This window comes from Oncorhynchus kisutch, linkage group LG21 (genome assembly GCF_002021735.2).
Source record: "Oncorhynchus kisutch isolate 150728-3 linkage group LG21, Okis_V2, whole genome shotgun sequence".
Lineage (NCBI taxonomy): Eukaryota > Metazoa > Chordata > Actinopteri > Salmoniformes > Salmonidae > Oncorhynchus > Oncorhynchus kisutch.
This window is the reverse complement of record NC_034194.2, coordinates 18,052,592-18,075,698: the sequence shown is the minus strand read 5'-3', so window position 1 is coordinate 18,075,698 and position 23,107 is coordinate 18,052,592. Positions and strand designations below refer to the sequence as shown.

The 23,107-nt window shown below is 46.1% G+C and overlaps 1 protein-coding gene across 15 annotated transcripts in view; it reads left to right on the top strand.

Annotated features, from left to right (window-relative positions):
* The window catches only part of LOC109885485 (afadin), a 125,738-nt gene that overhangs the window by 80,759 nt on the left and 21,872 nt on the right, over positions 1 to 23,107 (top strand). For 8 of the 15 annotated variants that reach the window (XM_031800976.1, XM_031800982.1, XM_031800975.1 and 5 more), the window contains 8 exons: positions 744 to 949; positions 5,241 to 5,386; positions 6,921 to 7,015; positions 7,315 to 7,580; positions 7,860 to 8,003; positions 8,395 to 8,593; positions 8,909 to 9,012; positions 11,106 to 11,186. In XM_031800976.1, the coding sequence (XP_031656836.1) occupies positions 744 to 949; positions 5,241 to 5,386; positions 6,921 to 7,015; positions 7,315 to 7,580; positions 7,860 to 8,003; positions 8,395 to 8,593; positions 8,909 to 9,012; positions 11,106 to 11,186 (1,241 nt within the window). Of the gene's footprint in view, positions 1 to 743; positions 950 to 2,461; positions 2,483 to 5,240; positions 5,387 to 6,920; positions 7,016 to 7,314; positions 7,581 to 7,859; positions 8,004 to 8,394; positions 8,594 to 8,908; positions 9,013 to 11,105; positions 11,187 to 23,107 lie in introns of all 15 variants that reach the window. The other 7 variants (XM_031800972.1, XM_031800974.1, XM_031800977.1 and 4 more) reach the window with 1 other exon arrangement.

Below are 23,107 nucleotides of genomic sequence, written 5' to 3'. Positions count from 1 at the left end.
CATCTCTCCTCCATCTCCCCCTCTCTCCTCCATCTCTCCCCTCTCTCCTCCTTCTCTCCTCTCTCTCCCCCGTCTCCCCCCTCTCTCCTCCGTCTCCCCCCTCTCTCCTCCGTCTCTCTCCTCCGTCTCCCCCTCTCTCCTCCATCTCCCCCATCTCTCCTCCCCTTCTAATCAATAGGGAGCGTAACCCAATTTTGCTCTGTGAATGACATGTAATGATTCTCCCATGTGATACAACTTCATGGCAGATGGGCTTTCTCTCCATCCTTCGGCATATCTTTATTAATTTAAGCCATTTTAACTGCCTTTCAAGCTCTTTCATATGCCTAACATTGTTTGTGGACTCTGCAGTCTTGGGCCCGGCTCAGTCAGTCGTTGTATATTTGGAGTTTTATGAGCTCATGTGTTTGGCTAGGGAGCAGAGAGAGCAGAGGCCTTTGATTTCCAATAGAGGGGGTTTGCTCTCTCACATCTGTCACAATGCACTACAAACAACCCTTGCTGAGGAACCGGGAAGACTGTGTTTGGGGGACAATGTTATCACAAAGCCCATCTGAGTCCCTACTGTAACAAGCTCACACACTGAGACTCCTGGGTGAACCTGAAGCTAGTTAGTTTCTTTAAAGCCAGACTGATATCACCTGTGTGACCGATGTCATGTAAACTCACACCTTATCCCCTCCTGTCTGCCTGCCTGTCTGTGTGTCTGCCCGTGTGGATGTCACCTGTCTTGCCCTCTCCAGCCGAAGATGCCTTTCTGTCGGCTATCATCAACTACACCAACAGCTCCACGGTGCACTTCAAGCTGTCCCCCACCTACGTACTGTATATGACCTGTCGCTACGTCATGTCCAGCCACTACCGGCCCGACGTCAGTCCCTCGGAACGCACTCACAAGGTCATAGCCATCGTTAACAAGATGGTGAGCATGATGGAAGGAGTCATCCAGGTGAGTCCACCCTGCCGTCTCGCTCTCTCCTTCTCTTCTCCTGTTTTTAAATCAGCAAGACCTTCATGGGTTGAAGCCAGGGCTTGGAGCATATATGCTTGATTCCACTACCCTCTAAATACAGAGTACCAGGACCAAAACAAACCCCAAAGAAAAACTCAGTATAGCTGACTAGGTAGTACTGGTAGTAGTAGTCATGGTACTGGTAGTAGTAGTCGTGGTAGTCGTAGTACTGGTAGTACTGGTAGTCGTAGTACTGGTAGTAGTAGTACTGGTAGTAGTAGTACTGGTAGTCGTAGTACTGGTAGTCGTAGTACTGGTAGTCGTAGTACTGGTAGTCGTAGTACTGGTAGTCGTAGTACTGGTAGTCGTAGTACTGGTAGTCGTAGTACTGGTAGTCGTAGTACTGGTAGTAAGTACTGGTAGTCGTAGTATTAGTAGTAGTCGTAGTAGTCGTAGTCGTCGTAGTACTGGTAGTCGTCGTAGTACTGGTAGTCGTCGTAGTACTGGTAGTAGTAGAGTTTCTCTTGCAAAGTAATATCTTAATTTATTCATCCAGGTCCTTTCCAGAGAATATTTTGTATAGATGCAAATCCCACGTTGTGTTTGTCTGTCTGTCCAGCGTCTCTGTGTCCCCCTCCATAATGATTTAAACAAGGCATGGCCCTTTAAATGAATTCACTGGAACACACTGAAATACAGGGTCCTTGTGGTTTTCCAAAAGCCCTCTCAGCCAACACATAAAACCCAAATGCGTAGCAGGAACACCCATACTCTGGGACACCAACCCTGGAGTTTTGTGAAAAACCCAAATGGCCAAAATAGTCCAAAACAATAAAACCCAGTAGGTTATGACTGACTCCACATAATGCCGTCCATCTCCGAGGAAGCGAAGATGTGTGGTTAGTCTGGTCAGTCCTTATGGGATGCCTCATCCCATCTCGATATGCAACCCTAAAGAGAGTCTCAACTTCCATGTAGAGTGTAGTCTGTTTTATTAATAGATGATTATGTGTCTACACACTAACAGTGTCTGAGACGGACAAACACACCAGGAGCATTAGGGAAATCTCCCCATGTCTGCTCTGCGTGAGTCCTACATGAATCAGGATTACAGTCGTTAAATCGTGTTTTAAAGGTGGTTTTCATCCAGATGATTTTGGAAGTCCAAGTCTTAAACCTCCGTAAGGGACATTGGATATTTAGGCTGTGTTCCTTAAATAATCATCTGCACACACGCCTCTGCCTCCTACAGGAATAAATCATTTTGGATACATGCAAAAGTATATGCTGCCAGTTTTTAGCAGCAAACGCTCATAACTTAATCTCGGGAGTTAATTTAATCAAAAGACCTCATCACTTTTTGTTAACGGAACATCCTAAGTTATAGAGATTTATTGTTGTGTGTTTTGTTGACATGCCTGTGTCAATCTCTGTCCTTGGCTGTTGTTGACAGTCTCTCTCTGTCCTGTGGGATGTGTCTGTCTGTTTCCCCTCCCCTCTCTGTGACAGGAGATTCCTGAAGGGGCCCAGGTAGGACACCTAACGCGTTGCTCGGGGGGTAGAAGTCTCTCTCTTACCTCTCTCACGCCGTCTCTCCCTCTATCGGCTCAGTCCGGCTTTGCTCAGTCCTCCATGCTTCTTTTCTCCATAGCAGAAACCCCTCCAAAACCCTCAACCAACCCAAACTGCCAAATAATCCCTCCTCCGACAGCTGGACTCTAAAACGCCAACATAATAACCCTCATTCAGCAACCTGGAACATGTCTTACTAAAAACAACCACAACAAATCTTTCTGATTGTGGCAACATTTTAATGAATTAATGTCATGTGACCTCCTGCTTTACTGCACTTCAGTGTGGATGAGCGACAAACCCCGCTGTTCTTTTGCTGAATTTTTCCCTTTACATTTTTTTTTTATTTGACGTCTGTTTAACGTTGTTCTTTTGGATGCGTTCTGTGGCCGTTCTGAAAGGGTGTTGTCGTTTCGTTGCGGGGATAGACAAGTGTGGAATACACAGGGGCCAGTGCCGGCCGAGACACGTTGGGCGGACCTTGTGTATCCCTTTTTTCTTTGTGTCAAGCGGACATGGACATTAACTCATCACACAGACCAGACACTGGGCTCTGAAGCGCTTACTGCCGCCTCATAGTTTTCTCTTGATCATCTCTGCTAAATGTTAGAGATGTTCAAGAACAGCTTTACAGGGTAAAATACAGTGCCTTCAGAAATGATTCATATTGCTTGACTTAGTCCACATTTTGTTCTTACAGCCTGAATTCAAAATGGATTAAAGTGATTTTTCTCACCCATCTACACACAATACCCCATAATGACAAACTGAAAACATGTTTTTAGAAATCTTTACAAATGTATTAAAAATTAAATAGAAAAATATCTTATGTAAATATTAACACCCCTGAGTCAATACAAATTACAATCACCTTTGGTAGCGATTACAGCTGTGAGTCTTTCTGGGAAAGTCGGAGCTTTGCAAACCTGGATTGTCCAATATTTGCACAACTTTTTTTTTTCATAATTCTTTAACTTCTTCCATGTTGGTTGTTGATCATTGCTCGACAGACATTTTCAAGTCTTGCTTTTTGATTTTTAGTCGATTTTAAGTAAAACCGAACTATGCTACTCAGGAACAGTCGATGTCGTGTTGGTAAGCAACATCACTGTATATTTGGCCTTGTGTTTTAGGTTATTGTCTTGCTGAAAGGTGAATGTGTCTGTTGAAAAGCAGGCCGAACCAGGTTTTCCTCTAGGATTTTACCTGTGCTTAGCTCTATTCTGTTTCTTTTATCCTAAAAAACTCTCTAGGCCTTGCCGATGATGAGCATACCCATAACATGATGCAGCAACCACCATGCTTGAAAATATGAAGTGGTACTCAGTAATGTGTTGTTGGATTTGCCCCAAACAACACTTTGTATTCAGGACATAGTTAATTTCTTTGCCACATTTTTCTGCAATTTTACTTAAGTGCCTTATTGCAAACAGGATGCATGTTTTGGAATATTTGTATTTGTCACAGGCTTCTTTCTTTTCACTTCTTTTGTGGAGTAACTACAGTGTTGTTGATCCATCCTCAGTTTTCTCCTATCACAGCCATTAAACTCTAACTGTTTTAAAGTCACCATTGGCCTCATGGTGAAATCCCTGAGTGGTTTCCTTCCTCTGAAGTATAATAAATAAAATCATGCTTAAATTTCTGCTTTTAAACACAGAAAATATCTACTAATAGGTGCCATTCTTTGCCAGGCATTGGAAAACCTCCCTGGTGTTTGTGGTTGAATCTGTTTGAAATGTACTGCTCGACAGAGGGACCTTATTATCTGTATGTGTAGGGTACAAAGATGAGGCAGTCATTCAAAAATAACATTAAATACTATTATTGCACGCTGAGTGAGTCCATACGACTTGTTAAGCACATTTTTTACTCCTGAACTTATTTAGGCTTGCCATAACAAAGGGGTTGAATATGTATTGACTCAAGACATTTCAGCATTTCATTTTTAATTAGTTTGTAAAAAAATATATTAAAAAAACACAATTAAACTTTGACATTAAGGGGTATTGTGTGTAGGCCAGTGACACAAAATCTTAATGTTAATACATTTTAAATTGAGGCTGTAACACCACAAAATGTGGAAAATGTAAAGGGGTGTCAATACTTTCTGAAGGCACTGTACATGAGGACTGAGCTGAATGTCCATCCCAACAAAATATTGTTTGTATACTGGTTGATGTAGAATATTTGGGCCCGTGCAGAGATGGATGCTGCTAGAGTGAAGTAGAGACTATTTAAATCAGAGGACTGGCAAAGAACTGCTAGAAAAGAAAAGTTGAATGAAATTCCCCCTAAACGATATTCTAAGGTCAGTTTACCCCAAATGGTTCCGGTTAGGATTGGGGAGGGTAAACTGAACTTAGATCTGTGCTTATTCCGTGCCACTTGTGCCTGGAGTGGTACAGAAACTGCCACTGTAATATGCCAAAGAGCCTGTTAATCCAGTAGCCAACTCTGCAAAGGGCCCTTCCTCTAAAACTGACCTTGAAGTCAGGGACCTGTTCCCCTCTGGGAGAGGCTGTAGCTTGGGGCCAGTGTCTGGTTCTGTGGGTCTCGGGTGGGGTGTCTGGCACAAGTCTATCCCTGGAGTGCTGCTACTGCTCATGCCTGTGAGTCTGAGAGAGTGACCCCTCTCTGTGTTCTACCCTGCCTCTGACCCCTGCTCTCGCTCTTTCTCTCTGTCCTGTCCTGCTCTGTGATTGGTGTATTCCAGAAGCAGAAGAACATCGCTGGGGCCCTGGCCTTCTGGATGGCCAATGCCTCAGAGCTACTCAACTTCATCAAACAGGACAAGGACCTGTCGCGCATCACACTGGACGCCCAGGACGTGCTGGCACACCTCGTCCAGATGGCCTTCAAGTGAGTGACCAGACTTCCTCCCTACGCTCTGGCCCCTGTCTCCTTCCTAACCCTGGGCCTCTCTAGTTTAGTTTGGTGCTCCTGTCGAACCTTATACTACCTCTGCCTTGTCTCTGCTCCTGCCCCATTATGTACTCCTTACCCTGTTAATGTCTTGCCTCTTTTCCTGTCCTAGTCCAAGCTGACCTGTCCTTATACCCTCCCTTCTTACCACTCCCTCCCTGATTCCCTCCTTGTTCCTGCCCCTCCTCCGATCCTTTCCTTGTCCTCATTATCCCGTCCGTGATCTAAACACAAGGCTTTAGGTTATCCTGCTCCCAGCTGTGTCTGTGTGTTGACCAAGTGGTGCAGCAGTCCCACACCGTGCTGTGTACGCCATCAGGGCTAACGCAAACCACATGTGAGCCGCAGGAAACCTTCCCATTCATGGTCATGCGATAATTGGGAAATGATTAAGCAAATGATAGATCCAAATGTGACCTTCCCCGCCACTGCTGTCATTGACTCTCCTGCGAGATAAATCAAAATCTAGGCGTCTGCTGCCTGTGTTGTAGATAGCGCATAGCTGTCTGTGCCAACTTCTGCCTGACCTCAACCGTGAGCTGTTGATCTAGCGTTTTATTCATGTTGCCATGTTTTATATTGCTTCATCTCAGACCATGTGAGGATCTGGAGAAAGTGGTATTTCTGGAGCCATTGTGTGGATGCAGGAAGTGGAGCGGTGAATTTGTGGAATGTCCCAGGCCTGGCTTGTATTGGCCAGGCTGGGGCAGGGTTGGATGTGCCTGGTGACAGGTCCCAGTAAAAACACAGTAGTTTTAGACTCTCCACGGCCCTCTGTCCTCCGTTTCCCCTGCTCGCCACTCCCTGGAATAGTCAGCTGAAAACTGCTGCTTGATGTCCCCAGAGTAGATCAGAGTGATGGCTGAGCTGGCCAGACTACAGGTTTATGGTGGTATTCCAGGGGAAGTCCCCTAAAGGCTGCAGAGCAGGGGAAGTCCCCTAAAGGCTGCAGAGCAGGGGAAGTCCCCTAAAGGCTGCAGAGCAGGGGAAGTCCCCTAAAGGCTGCAGAGCAGGGGAAGTCCCCTAAAGGCTGCAGAGCAGGGGAAGTCCCCTAAAGGCTGCAGAGCAGGGGAAGTCCCCTAAAGGCTGCAGAGCAGGGGAAGTCCCCTAAAGGCTGCAGAGCAGGGGAAGTCCCCTAAAGGCTGCAGAGCAGGGGAAGTCCCCTAAAGGCTGCAGAGCAGGGGAAGTCCCCTAAAGGCTGCAGAGCAGGGGAAGTCCCCTAAAGGCTGCAGAGCAGGGGAAGTCCCCTAAAGGCTGCAGAGCAGGGGAAGTCCCCTAAAGGCTGCAGAGCAGGGGAAGTTTGTTTCTCCATTCGTGTCTGTCTTTTGTGTTTGTGTGTCTCTCTGTGCAAGTGAACATGTGCAAAGTTTGGTTCGCGTAGTTGGCCGTATATGCATTGTGTGCGTCTTTGTTTGTCCATAGCCGTTTGGACTATTCAGAACCAATGTACTGTTTGTTGTTGTCGTCTCAGGTACCTGGTTCAGTGTCTGCAGTCTGACCTGAATAATTACATGCCTGCGTTTTTGGATGACCCAGAGGAACAGAACCCTCAGAGGCCCAAAATAGGTGACTCACTTCTGTTCATACACTGATACTCTTACTGTGTACGTCAACTACTGTCAGCCAGGCCACAGTGGGGGGGGGTGGGGGTCTGTTACCAGTGCATTTACAGCCACACAGAATGTCACTCTAGTGGAGATGTACTGTATAATGTGTTAATACTGAAACTGAAACGTTGATAGAATTTCTTCTACTTCTTCATGTTCCCTATGGACTTTAATGGTATTAGACCCAAGGGTCAATGCTGACTTCACTAGTCCTGATGACCCCCCCCCCCCCCCCCATTCCTTATCCTCCTCTCACAGAGGACGTACTGCACACCCTGACGGGCGCCATGTCGCTGCTGCGCCGTTGCCGTGTCAACGCGGCGCTGACCATCCAGCTGTTCTCGCAGCTCTTCCACTTCATCAACATGTGGCTGTTCAACAAGCTGGCGATGGAGGCCGACTCTGGGCTGTGTTCACACTACTGGGGCGCCATCCTCCGCCAGCAGCTCAGCCACATCGAGGCCTGGGCAGAGAAACAGGGCCTGGAGCTGGCCGCCGACTGCCACCTCAGTCGCATCGTACAGGTAGGATCCATCCTACCATTGTCCAGGAAGGCACATCCTGATAGGGCTGTTAGATACCCACTGTTTTCCAGACCATGACTTACTGTATGCCCTTTCACCGCCAAGGATTACTTGTCAAGTGGTTTCTGTTGAAAAACACTTGTCAGCAGCTCTGTATGATGCTTAAGGGGTCTTCGGGACCCTGCCTAAGGAAATTTGTAGGGGAAACCATTCACTGTGGACCACAGGTCACTGTAAATCAAGTCATTAATAGCACTCTGTCCTGTTGTTCCTCCCCAGGCTACGACTCTCCTCACCATGGACAAGTACTCCATGCAGGACGTGCAGAACATCCACAACACCTGCTTCAAGCTGAACTCCCTGCAGCTCAACGCCCTCATGACCAACTACCACTGTGCTCCCGACGAGCCTTACATCCCCCCCGTAAGACATGAAGACACTCATCTCCCTTCACACACACACACACACACACACACACACACACACACACACACACTGCTCTATTCACACACTACAGTTACAGTAAGTGACTATGAATGAATGTCTCCAAAGATGAGAAATAGGGGGTTGCGATTTGAAGCATTGCTTAACACACATCTCCTCCTGTCGTTGTAATGCGTTGGAGTTTGTCCTGTACATTTTGGGGGAACATTAGCTAAGCTCTCCACTTGACTGATCTTCATAGCCCCCCCCCCCCAGGTGAGGTTGCTGATTCTACATGGAGGGTTTTTGAGGAAACATTCGGTGGACTATTAGACAGTTAACCGTCTGCTCGAACGAAACCCTCATTGGTCTATCTGGTGTCTCCCAATAGGAGCTGATAGACCACGTGGTTGCCGTGGCGGAGAACACGGCAGATGAGCTGGCCCGTAGCGACGGCCGAGAGGTCCAGCTGGAGGAGGACCCCGACCTGCAACTGCCCTTCCTACTGCCCGAGGACGGCTACTCCTGCGACGTCGTGCGCAACATTCCCAACGGATTCCAGGAGTTCCTGGACCCCCTTTGTCAGAGAGGTACTTGTGTCGAGGAGAGAGAAAAAAAACACGATTGAGTTCCATTCCCAGAATGTCACACGGGTTGTGTTCTGTCGTTGGGAGCCAATCAGAGGCTGAGCTGGCCCGTGTTTGTTCTGTTGGCAGTGGAATGTAGTATGTAAGAAGAGTCTAGAAGACTGGAGAGCTGTTTGCGCCTGTCCTTTTCATTGTGTTTGCTTATGAGAGAGAGGGAGGTGTATTCCTAGAGCAGTTTGTGCAACCGTGTGACTGTAGTCTCAGATATGTCGTAAGTAGTAGAAGAAGATGACTGTGATTTTCTCTTGTCCTGTGCAGGATTCTGTCGGCTAACCCCTCACCCCCGCTCCCCTGGCACCTGGACCATCCACTTTGAAGGAGCCGACTGCGACAGCCACTTCTTTGCAGACAACTCCGACCTGGTAGGTGTCCCACTGGACGTTACAACTGTAGAACTATGCAAGGCAAAGACCATTTTCTTGCTGTATGGCCATGCGGAGTAGTGGCTAGTCATCATGGCTATGCGGAGTAGTGGCTAGTCGTCATGGCCATGCGGAGTAGTGGCTAGTCGTCATGGCTATGCGGAGTAGTGGCTAGTCGTCATGGCTATGCGGAGTAGTGGCTAGTCGTCATGGCCATGCGGAGTAGTGGCTAGTCGTCATGGCTATGCGGAGTAGTGGCTAGTCGTCATGGCCATGCGGAGTAGTGGCTAGTCGTCATGGCTATGCGGAGTAGTGGCTAGTCGTCATGGCCATGCGGAGTAGTGGCTAGTCGTCATGGCTATGCGGAGTAGTGGCTAGTCGTCATAGTGCTAAGTCACTAAGTGCAGAGGGAATAGGCTGCTGCTTTGAACTGTATTATGATACTTAAACATGTTTGTTACTCACCATGTATGTTTGTGACGATGTTTTGGTACGGCTCCTGCTTTATGTAAGGACCGTATGGACAGCCTTACTGTCCCATACTGCAGTCATGTAATCACTGCTGTACTCTACCCTGACACTCACTCATTCACTCCTGCTTGATTTCAGTCAACACCAATTACACCACAGAGGCCAATTAGTGACCGGGGGCTGTGGAACAGCAACAAATGATACCCTTCTCCTCACACTAATCACACAAAACCCCCTAAAATCCACCGCTTCCTACATAATTGCCCTGTTTTTCCCCCCGCTCTCCTTTTTCATGCTTTAAACCCCAGGTCAGCTCAGGGTGGGCGTCAGCCCCCACAGTAGTGGCGGGACCGGGGAGAGGGAGGGCGTCCAAACCGTTTAAACACCGCTGAGGTTCTGATTAATGGCTTCTTGGTTGTGTGCCAGGAACCCCAGCCTCATGTTACCACTGCCTTGCTCCAGAATCACTACTGTAGTGTTCCATGATGTTCTCCTATTAACAGCCATTACAGGGTTAATCAGACACACCAGAGACACACAGGGGATCCCTGATGAGAAGAACAATCGGGTGTATTCATTTGTTGGATTCCGTTGCAAAAAAAAAAAAAAGTTTTGTCAGTTCCCAAAACGTTTTGCTGCAGAAATTGTTTATTCCAAAACGTTTTGCAACAGACAATGTTTTTCAATGGAATTCAACAATAAATACACCCCAGGTGTCTAGGTTTCCCTGATCACTAGTCCAGACAGGAGGTGTAACTGTTGCTAGCCTAGTGCAGTCAGACTTTTTAGAAGAGCGGTTGTGGTACTAAAACTCAGGAAGCTCGCTCGCTCTCTCTGAAAAACTCTCATTGGCAGGTGTTTATGAGTTAGTCTCTTAACTGCAAAATTGCTATTGCCTGAATGAATGCATTGTTTCCTCATTGTAGCCAGCTGACCCCTGCATCACCATTGCCCTTCCCCTCTAGCACTTGGTGAATCACTCCAATGGCATTCAGAAAGACTTGTTCTGCACCACATCACACGATGAGAAATGCAACCACAGCCCTGTTACTTAATGTGGCTTTGTGTCCTCTCTCCCTTTCTCGTTGTCTCTGAACTATGTGGCAGTATAGCATAGCTCTTCAGCTGAGAGAAGAGTTGTTTGTGTCTTTGGGGCTGTTGAGTGTCAATGTGTTCAGTGCCAAAGGGAGGAGAGGCTGTCTGTCTGTGTGCCTCTTTGTGTGGGAAGCACTGCTCTCTCGCTTTCACTCTCTCTCTCTCCCTCCCTCTCCCGCCCTGCTTCCAGGCAGCCCTCCTTTTTAAATGAGCCCATTGAGAGCCTCTGGAGCCAAGCGCATATGGCTTTCATTCTTGACTCCTCTCCAGCACCCGCCGTTTCTCGCTGCGGTCACCCCAACCCGGCACTCTCTCTGTATGACGACCCTGCTCTGCTCTCTATCCCCCTGCTTCCTCCTCCAGAGCCTCATTCCGCCAGAGGAGCGTCCCAGAGAGACAGCTCAGAGTCCTTTTAGAAGCCTGACTGACCAGCTGACCGGATCCCACCATTGACACCAACTGCACTCCAGCTAACCCAGTTGATAAGATTTTTCCTGAGCTAAAATTGCTCTCTCTTCTCGTTGCAGCAAATGCGGAAGGAACCGGAAGTTGTGACGGTCACCCTGAAGAAGCACAATGGCATGGGCCTCAGCATTGTGGCTGCCAAGGTAAGACATCTCTTAATCGTGTCCTTTAGTATTTAGGCTAAACGGTTTTTGTCGGTACACAGTAGTGCTCCTGGAAGAGGTTTGTGACTTCCTGACTGGAAGGGAAGTGCTATCTGAGCGATGTGAAAAACAGACTCTACAGAAACAAGCCAGAAACATTGAATTACATTTGTTGCGTCCATGCTTGAGCAGACTTACTGCCTAGTGAACACATAAATAATCCAAATTAAGCCCTTATCTCAGACGTTGTCAAGAGGCCTGCCTGCTGTTGCCTCTAGGTTTTTTGAGTGTGTCCTCATTTTCGAGTCCACAACAATGCCAGTGGAACATGCTGTTTCTAGCCGTGTGGATGGATGTAAGAGCCTTACATTTTCCTGCTTTAACTCTGGATAATGATGGGATGACAGAAGAGAGATCGGCAGAGCAGGCAGCCTTTTGTTGATAGTGTGTGTGTGACTAAGCGACTGTCATGGTTCCTCTACCTGCAGAGTTAGCTCACTGTTCTCTCTGAGGGATGTTTTTTACTGAAACAGATCGCTCTTTGTGTCTGTCTGTTTGGCAAACATTCAAATTGGAAGTCAAAACAGCAGTAAGCAAATTTGTCTTCTGACTGACAGTTTCAGCCGTCCCTGGTCCTAACCATCATGTCCTAGCGTCGTCATTTGCAGTGGGGAATTAGTTGGTTAACATTTTACCCAGGTGGTGTTGGCCTGGGTACTGACCTGCAGCTGGCCCAGCTTTAGCCCAGTTCTGACCCGGTTTGGTCTGTGTGGGTAATGTGAGTGTCTTACTGGGCGTATGAGAGGAAGAGGAGGCTGTGAATAGAGGGGGGACCTTCATGAACTGTTTATTTTCAAAGCAAAGTTCTGGAGTTTGAGGTGGCCACATCCCCTGTGTTTTTACTGCTATTTTCAACCTGAGGTGGTGTGTAAGACAAGGACGGATGGGGGGAGCGGCAGGAGGGAAGGAGAGAAATGGGAGGGGTAGAAGGAAGGCACAAGGCAGAATGAGAAAGAAAGACAGAGTAATGATAGATTTGCCTGGTGCAGAACACACAGCTGGGAAGTTTACCCAAACTGTTGCAGAGTAGCGGGGGCTAGCGCTGGTGGACCGGTTACGTAACCGTCTGGATATGGTATTTCCTACTCCGACTAGCTGCTGATATTTGCCATATGGGTCCAACAGTAAGATGTGGAGTAGAGATATCTTTCACTCGCTGCTCCACACCTGGTCTCTCCTTCGTTAGCTGTTTAGTTTTGTTCTCTGTGAGTACATCTGGGCTGTGATCTGCCCCTTGTTGCCCGAGCTCCAGCCGGCACTAGCCGAGTGGGAACTATCTTCACCATGTGGTTCTCTGTGGTTGGGAGGAAGGACCAGTCCAAGTTGGTAAGTCTCGATGCTGACTTCTCTTGGAAACAAGGGTTTAAGCATGCCTTGTATGGTGTGAATGTGTAGAGGTGTGGGCAGGACCGCAGCAGGGGAGGAGGAGGTTGAGGGTGTGAAGACACAGGAAATAGAAGGGGACTCCAGTATACGCTCCTGTTCTACTCACTGTAACCTTCCATATCTGACACCTTGGTGTTCTTTTTCTCAAGTTTACTTCTCAGTGGGAGTTCAATCTTTCACAGTTGCTCGTTTCAAATGTGTGAGACTGTAAATAAACGTCCAGCGCGGACCGGTTCGTCACGTTGATATGACCCACTATGTAAGGGACCTAAGACCGCTCGTGTCTACGAGCTGTTTCCCCAGTTAGGGGTGCTGCAATGCGCACACACACACAGGCCAGAACTTCAACACGAGGACAAGAGCTTGGTTTTTAGTCTTTGTTTGTTTTGTAGATGCTGGTGCAATAGTGATGGAACCGTAGAAGCTGCTTTACAATGGCTAGCTGGTTGAATACAAACCCTGTGGTTTCCCAAACACGGTCCTGGGGACCCCCCCCTGGGTGCATGTTTTGGTTTTAGCCTCCTTCCCACTGCTTTGTGAACGACTGTTTTTGAATGACTTAATTAGAGCAGTGCTGTGTGTGTGTCCTGCAACTGAAACGCATCCTTTCTGACAAAGAGAGGTGCATGTTATTAAATGACAAAATGAAAGACTTGAATAGCATCGAAGGAATGAGTGAGAGAGGGGTTGTACAAAATACCCCCTTCTGACCCAGAACCATGTCTGTCAAGACCCTGTTTAATAGAAAAGCACACGAAGCACCTAGCGGCCTATAACCATCACCACCACACACCCCCAGACAGAGGGGCGAAGCACCTAGCGGCCTATAACCATCACCACCACACACCCCCAGACAGAGGGGCGAAGCACCTAGCGGCCTATAACCATCACCACCACACACCCCCAGACAGAGGGGCGAAGCACCTAGCGGCCTATAACCATCACCACCACACACCCCCAGACAGAGGGGCGAAGACACGGCTCTGTGTGGTCTCCATGAACCCAAGCAAGCAGGTCAGAGTTCCCCCCCACCCCCTTTCGCCGCACAGACACAGGCGTCTGACTCAACAGTGAGGGAAGCACACTGGAGTCATTTAGACCACAGCCACATGTCAAGACATTCCCCTCTGCTATTCGTTGATTATCAGATTAGTGTGGTGCCGAACTGTGTACTGTGAAGGGTTTTTAATATGGGGTCACACAGTGTCTGTCACAGAGGTGGCCCAGTGTGCTGAGAGCTCATTCTGATGATGGAACTGTCTGACCCACTTGACCTCAGATCCAAGGAAACATTCTCTTTGCTCAATTCAATGTCATCACAGACGGGCCGTTCTTCTCGAGGGGAAAAATATGCCGTCTCAGTCGTGTGAGATTGTGCTGCTACTTGTTCCATGCTTCTCCTGTCTCCAGTCAGATTGCGTCGCCTTTAAGAATGAAGTGTATTGATGGAGCTATTTCCCCCTCGGTATGGAGGTCAGATTGACCAACTCGGAGCTGTGGACAAATTGACTTGAGACAGAGATTTGTGTGTGTATATTATAAACTCCCTCAGGACTCCAGTCCAACTATTGTCTCCTCTGCTAAACCCCTGTGGCAGGAAACTGCAGACCATAGTATGGCTTTGAGATATATGCAGGAATGTACACACACACACCAGGGTATCCGTTAGCCGGCAATTGACGTGAATAAAAATGAAGATAAATAAAACTGTTGTCGGTCAAAATAACTGAAGGGGGAAAAAATCCCATTTAATTATAAATAAAACAATTCATTGATAGAAATACATTTGACGTCATCCTTATCGGTCTATAGGTTAATAAGCATAATTGAGTGGAATTAAATTGTCCGTTGTGTATTTTCGTTAGTCATCATGCATCTTATTTATCCAACCCAGCTATCACACGCACACAGCATACAGAGCCTATTTTCAGCTGGTTTTCTCCCTGCAGCTCCTCAACTGGTTTCTGTGCTCTTGTCAGCCCATTCATTGGGCAACAATTGTATATGCTATCGCGTGTAACTGTTTTGGTGCACGACATTATCAGGACCGAGAAACCAAGAACATGCTCATTGCTCACATTAATCGCTCCAAACAAAAGACAATGGGAAAAAATGGACAACTCTCTTATGGTTTGAAATGAACTAAAAGTTGTTTCTCACATGTCTAGCAGGTTGTGAACTCCATAAACTACGTTTCCACTCCGAGAATGAGAACTGTAAATGACTAATACACGCATTAACATTTTTGGCTTTGTCCTTATGGGGTTTTGTGTGTAGATTGATGAGGAACATTTTTAATTGAATCCATTTTAGAATAAGGCTGTAACGTTACAAAATGTGGAAAAAGTCAAGCGGTCTGAATACTTTCCGAAGGCACTGTATGAAATGGGCAATTGATACGCATTTTTAATAAAGGGCAAACAATTCACACAATTAAACAATGAATGTGCAAGAATTTGTGGAAGACTGTTGAGCCATTCTGGATAGAGGCTCTCCTACAGTGCATCTTTGCCACACACCTCTTGTCTTTGTTTTGAAGTTATACTCAAGACCTAGGCCTGTTTCCACGCGTGCTGCCCAAATGGGCATAGGCGTACGAGCTTATGATTTGAAACAATTCAGTAAATTTCTTTTAATAGCTAATGATCCTTGAGTCCTCTTTGACTAAGTCATGCTTTCTGGTGAAGTATTTTATTTTTTGTGTAGATGAGTAATTATATCATTTTGGCAAATTTGTTTCCATTTACTTCCCTATTGGACCCGTCCCTATTGGACCCGTCCCTATTGGACCCGTCGCTATTGGACCCGTCCCTATTGGACCCGTCCCTATTGGACCCGTCCCTATTGGACCCGTCGCTATTGGACCCGTCCCTATTGGACCCGTCCCTATTGGACCCGTCCCTATTGGACCCGTCCCTATTGGACCCGTCGCTATTGGACCCGTCGCTATTGGACCCGTCCCTATTGGACCCGTCCCTATTGGACCCGTCCCTATTGGACCCGTCCCTATTGGACCCGTCGCTATTGGCATTTTCCGGCACCACATTTTCCTAACAAACTGACATATCCACAAACACAGTATGATTGCCGGTTCAGTGCAAAGGACAGTTGTGTGGCAGAGTCTGATGCCTTGGCTCCAAATTCCTATAGAGCAGAACTGGGTTACAGTGCACTCATGGCAGGGCGGGACGGGAGAGCTGTTTGTGACTTACAGCCAACACATTAATCTGACTGGAGTAAAGTTTATTCACTACTGTACATGGGTGTGTGTGTACAGAAGTGATATGTCTCTGGATTGTACTAGGACTGTGTCCTTACTGGACCCTACCACCACAGTGGAAATGTGCTCATCCTTAGATCATAACACCCGGTGAACTGAGCAGCTATTACTTCGTAAGGGGGTCATTTCCCTGCCCCACCCTGTTTACCATATGGTCTGCTGTTAGTGGTGCAAGTCAACACACTTAGGACAACATTTTCTGTCTGTAAAATAGCTCTTGCAGTGTGAAATTGTGGAGTTCTTTCCTAGCTCAACCATAACATTGAAATAGATGGAAAGCATTTAAGGCTCTTTCGAATACTGCAGCTTGCTAGTCATCTTCTTGCATCGTTTCTATTGGATCGTTTCTATTATGCATTTCAATTGTAAAGAGCTTGGATCTCTCCTCTGAACATGCCGTCTCCAGTCTCTGAGACGTGACTAGACGTGTTAGAGCTGTATAGCAGTCTGTAGTAGTCTCCTTTTGAGGCTCTCGCAGACCCAGCTGTCTGGCTCCAATCCCCAGGTGTGATGTGTGCCACGCTCTGACTCCACACACAACTCCCCTCAGTTTCGGGCGAGGCGTGTAACTTGACTTCAACTCGACACGTCCAACACTCTCCGATATCCTGACAGTTAACAGGATCGTAGCTAGCTACACACGTGCTCACCATAATGCTACAGTGCGTCAGCTTCCTCTCCTTTACTAAAATCAATGTTAGGGTCTTTAGGTGTTTTAGGTAAGGAGGTTTTAGTGAGAGCGGTGGGATACATGTTGGATGAATGGGTATTATGCCACCTTTTTAAGCAGGTATAAATACTACCCAGTATTCTACTACACTAGCCAGCCCTCGTACTTAAAAACGGTAGCAATTAGAACTCTCGTTAAAGCACTGCGGCGTTTTATTCATGGACTTTATAGACCTCTGTTACATGTGTTTTGCCAGGCTGAGCCTATGAACTTGTCGGGCTGATAGGCCAAGGTGGGGTAGGGGAGCCCTGATGCTTCTCGCTCAATTCAATGTGCTTTATTGGCATGATGTAAAAATGTACATATTGCCAAAGCTTACTTTGGAGATTTACAATATTAACATAATAATATTATGGACATGTGCAGGTTGGTTGTAGTGGTCTGCCAACCCCACAGCTCTCTGCGCCTATACTCATCAGAGAGGTCTATGAAACACTGTAATTGTTTCAGATTTTTTACATTTTGTCTTGAAATGCAGCTCGGTCTGGGGTGCAGTGGTTGCAGAGCCTTTCCTCTACAGGGAGCCAAGTTTTCCTGTGTCTAACCTTCTCAATGGCAAGGCTGTGCTCACTGAGCCTGTACTTTGTCAAGGTTTAGTAACCATGGTCAAATAGTTTGCCATGCTACGGTATACTGGCCAGATAGCACTGCATTTTGTTTGTGCTTGTTTTTCTCAATAAGTCAGGTAGTTTTTTTTGGACTGTGTTGTAATTTGGTTTATTCTGATTTTTAATTAAAAAATTTTAATTTGACCTTTATTTAACCAGGCAAGTCAGTTAAGAACATATTCTTATTTTCAATGATGGCCTGGGAACAATGGGTTAACTGCCTGTTCAGGGGCAGAACGACAGATGACCTTGTCAGCTCGGGGGTTTGAACTCGCAACCTTCCGGTTACTAGTCAAACGCTCTAACCACTAGGCTACGCTGCCGGATGTTCTGGTCCTTGCATGCTGACCACACCGCTCGCGTTGTGTGCAAAATATATTTCGACATCTGTTATTCAATTATTGCACCCACACTGCTCGTGCGCGTCAACGAACGTCTGCGTTTCCAAGGGCTAAAATAGAACTCCTTTGTATATCTGACGCAGATCGTGCTGCACGTCCTGCCTCTCCCATCTCCTCATTGGTTATACCCATGTGGGTGATTGAAAGACAACTGTTTCCGGTTGTCGTGGTAATACTATGTAAGTTTAGATGCCAATCACCATATAAGTTCAGAGTTGAAAAAGCCTGGAAGGAGGAGCGATGACTAGAAATTATTCGGTTGACCGTTTTATGTGTGGATTCATTGTCGGAGTAGAGGACTTTGTGCATTTCAGGTAAAATAACGACTCAATGTTTACATCCCAGGACAAATTAGCTAAGAAGTGCAAGCTAACTAGCTAAATTGCCATAAATGTTTAATGCGTTTCGACCTGTCCCCAAATTAATGTCATTAGTTCAGAGTTTGTTTAGATATTTTAACCTACGTGTCGTGATTGCATTTGGTGTAGGGGGACAAAATAAATGTATGCACGATGGCACACACGCGCAGCCGGTTTGGGTTCCATGTAAAATAGAAATGGGTTCTATTTGTGGATGAATTAGGCATATACCCACGTGGGTGATTGAAAGATGAACTGTCATATAAAGTCCAAAGAAGAAAAAGAAGCCTGAAGGAAGGAGGAGAGCTGAAAAAACGAATTCCTTACTCATTTGTGGATGAATTGTCGGACTAGAGGACCTTGTGCATTTCAGGTAAAATAACAACCCAATGTTTATATCCCAGGACAAATTAGCTAGCAACAGCAAGCTAGCTAAATTGCCATAAATGTTTAATGCTTTTTGACCTGTCCCCAAATTAATATAATTGGTTCAGAGTTTGTTTTGATAATTCAACCTGCGTGTCTAGATTGCTTCTGGTGTGGGTGAACAAAATCAACGTGCACACGCGTGTCTGGTTTGGTCAGCATGTTAGGCTTCAGTGTGTTAGTAAAATAGGTTCGTGAACTCAGGGACCAGCTGGATGAGGGAACTCTTTTCTTTGCTCAGCTCTTGGCATTGCAGGGCTTGATAATGATATGAGTGGGGGTCACGGTATTAGATGTTTCCAAAACTTAATTGCTCTTTTTAAAAATGATTGAGTGGTTATTGGCCTAATTCTGCCCTGCATGCATTGTTTGTAGTTTTCCTCTGTACATGGAGGAGAATCTTACAGAACTCTGCATGCAGGGTTTCAATGGGGTGTTTATCCCATTGGGTGAAATCTTGTTTTGCATGTGGACCTGTCATAAAGTGCAATTGGTTCAATGACACATTTTAATTAAATTTGAATACTTGTTTTTAATGGCATAGGATGCCCTGCGTGAACTCTTACATTTATAATGCTACAGAAAACCTTCCCCGGGTTACTGTTCACACACATGCCTCTGTAATTATTAGGGTCAAATGTATCTCCGTTCTTAAAGATTGGGGCTATAAATCCTTGATTCCAGATGTCAGGGAAATAACCTACACTCAGGATCAAATTAAACCGTTTGAATATAGCCATTTGAAATCTCTGTCTCTCTCTGTCGGTTAGAACTCCCATTTCCCTCACATCACTCCTTTATGTAAAGGCCTTAATCGAGAACAGAGGTGGGATCCAATCAAATTTTATTTGTCACATACACATGGTGAGCAGATGTTAATGCGAGTGTAGTGAAATGCTTGTGCTTCTAGTTCCGACAATGCAGTAATAACCAACGAGTAGTCTAACCTAACAATTTCACAACAATTACCTTATACACACAAGTGTAAAGGGATGAAGAATATGTACATAAAAAAAATATATGAATGAGTGATGGTACAGAACGGCACAGGCAAGATGCAGTGGATGGTATAGAGTACAGAATATACATATGAGTAATGTAGGGCATGTAAACATATAAAAGTGGCATTGTTTTATGGGGAAATGCAGTGGGGTCAAAAGTATTCATACACACGCGTACACACATTCCCAGGTTTGTTTGTCCCCTGTGGCAGTAACTTCTGACTGGCACCCTGGTTCTCGCACTAAACCCAGTCTCCTGTCCCCATCCAAATGTGAGCTGTAGTAAGATGTTCCTCTTGTAGGACAATAAACATGAAATCTGTATCAGCCTGGCAGAGGGCCAGTAGTCCTGACCTGTGTAAGGGGACCCCTTGTGTGTGAGCGGGACCATTGGGTCCCCCGGGAGGACGGGTGGCCCTCTGGAATGTCCCCCTCCGGGCTCAGGTGACATCCCTCTAGGAGGAGTACATGCCACAGCTCCAGTGTCTGCACTTCATAATCAAACACACACACCTACGCCAGATTAGCGACTACCACCACAGTGCCAGACTGAACTGAAGACTGAACAGATTGACCTATTTACTCTATCTGAAGGTATCTCTTTTATTGCAGGGGTGTCAAACTCATTCCATGGAGGGCCTAGTGTCTGCTGGTTTTTGTTTTTTCCCTTTCAATTAAGACCTAGACAACAGTTGGGGTAATGGGTAATGGAGGGCTGGGTGGGTGCTTCTGATGGCCTATTGTGGTGTAAATAGCCAGGCTTTCTCAGGCGGATTCTGTTTCTGCGTTTCCTCACCGCTACTGTGGCTGAATACTGTGCTAGGCTTCCTTAACCACAGATCTCGCTTCCTCTTTTTCTCTCTCTCTGCTCTTCAGATCCTCTGTCTTTACATTCTTTGCGTTAGCATCAAAATAAGGCATCAATTTAAGGAGTGTGACAGTCGAATCCTCTCTGGTTTACATTTCAGTGGTTGTTTTGGCAGCTCTTCACAATGCCCATCAAACGCTTTGAGGAGTAAACAGATGTTCAGACAGCAGGCGACTGTCCAAACCTCTCCCCTGGCTTCAGTGTCGACCGCCAGCCTTTCTCAGCTGACCACCACACATTAGACTTAAAACAACAGCGTGTCGCATCCACAGCAACCTTCGTGTGAGACGGCCAATGGGCCCACACATGGGTGGCTTTTACTGGTCACACCCTCCAATCCCGGTTCTCGTGTTTGACATGTGTATTGTTAGCACCTCCAGCTGAAGGTCATCTCTGCCCACAATCCCATGCTATTCTCTCTGTTAGGTCACTAGGGCCCACCACACATCCTTTATGTTGACCAGCGTCGAGGTGTTACTGCGCAGACTAATGTCGAGGGTCTTGTTGTGAGTCACTACAGGGAGGAAGTAATAAGGTAGTGTGGAACTGGTGCTGTGGAAGAGCAGGACCCCCTGGCAGGCTGTGCTGTGTGGCGGTGGCTATCTGCTGCAGCTAGAGGAATGTGTTGTTGACCATGGAGGAGAGCAGTGCTGTGATCGCCCTCCCTGGTCTGGCTGTTGTCTCTCTGGTACTGGTTCCCTTGAATTGAATGAAGGAGTTAATGTTTTACTTCAGAGACTAGCATTGTTCTCAACAACACACACTCCCAAGTTCACTCAGTCAAGCTCATTTGATGTCTGTTGGGTAGGTTCCTTCAGACAAGCGTGTTGTTGAATTGTGTTACACAAAGTTCGTAAGGCGCAATTGTTTTCGGTGGGGTTCTCGGGTTAGAGCACCGCCTGTATCTATTATCTAGCCTGCTGTGTTTGTACAGGTGAAAGCTCTTTTTTTTTACAATTGTCTGGTATTATTGGGCCGTAGATCCATGTGAACAGGGCTCTCGTGTTATTTTGAGATGATATTACATTGAACAAGACAGTACTGTTCCAGGCAGCTCAATGTGATCTCTACCGGATATACCCCCAATATTACAGCTGGCTCTGGCCCAGGATTTCCTTTAGGAAAATTTGATTCCGGACATTTGACCGACAACATTTTAATTTACTGGACATTTGATACATTTTCCAGACCCATAAGCATTGGGCCCGATTAGGGCGTCCACCCACCGTGCTCAGAATGACAGGAATCACATTTAGAATGTGGTAATTCATATTAACAGAACATGCATTTCGCGGATGCAACAATGTGCGGTCCTTTTACCAAATTCTGATGTGCACTTTGAACATGCGCTTAAATATGTTATAACTGTCCAGATGTACTTTTCCTCAGCCAACAAGACGAGTAACAAAGAGCAAAATCACTAGCTTATGTCAATCTACTATAGTAGAAAAGTTTAGGCTACCTATTCTATTGGTCAGCTTGTCGAGAACGAAATAGCCTATTCCAAACAGACTCTGGGACAGTTTGGGATAGATCCCAAATTTATCCAGCCAAAAGGCCTGATGCAACCGATCACAACGTTTAGCTTCAAATGTTGATAAACTATTATTTCTTCACATTATATGCGCAGCAATGCGCACAAGACAGTAAGTAGGCTATGCACAAATGTTCATTCCGTAATGCAATTAGCGGGAAAACAGTTAACAAAATTCATACTGCCTCCAACTCATTGCAGCGTGGTGTGTGATGCGCTGATGAAGCCTGCCTTAATTTTGCAATTGCCGCGTTCAAAACAACTGGGAACTCGGAAATCTCAGACTTCAGTGCGTTCAAGTCAACAAAGTACTGGGGGGGGGGGAAACTAGCTTCAACTGGGAAAAAAATATTTTGAATGGTCATCCAACTTGGAACTCTAACTCGGGCCTCTTTCTAGAGCTCCGACTTTCCGACCTGAAGATCACTGACGTCATGATTTGACCTTTCCGAGTTCCTAGTTGTCTTGAAAGCGCCACAATGCTGCAGCAGCTCTTGCGCAGTCTGGCAGATTTTCAATTCGAAGGCTCTGTATCTGTATGCTGTACGCATGATAAATGAGATGCATAACGAACATACTGTAGACGCGCCAATTTAATTCCACAAAATTATGCAAATTAACCTATAGGCCAATAAGCTTGAACAGTCAAATGTATTTACATCGACTGGTATTTCTATCAAGGAATAGGCTAAAAATCATTATTACGCAATGGGATTTTTTGTTATTTACTGGACAATTGTCGATGGCAATTTTATCAGCTTTAAAAAATAAAACAATTCTGGACAAAAGCTGGCTAACTGAAATCTTGCCCGTCTGGGCATGCCATATTGGGTGGGTAGTTACCTTTTTGAGAGCTCAGCCATGGGAAAATACCTTTTTCATCATGGTAGATACATTTTTAGTCCACTCTCATAAAACACTGACTCTCAGGAGTTCTTCCACACTACAGTCGTGGCCAAAAGTGTTGAGAATGACACGAATGTACATTTTCACAAAGTCTGCTGCCTCAGTTTGTATGATGGAAATTTGCATATATTCCAGAGTGTTATGAAGAGTGATCAGATGAATTGCAATTAATTGCAAAGTCCCTCTTTGCCATGCAAATGAACTGAATCCCCAAAAAACATTTCCACTGCATTTTAGCCCTGCCACAAAAGGACCAGCTGACATGTCAGTGATTCTCTTGTTAACACAGGTGTGAGTGTTGATGAGGACAAGGCTGGAGATCACTCTGTCATGCTGATTGAGTTCAAATAACAGACTGGAAG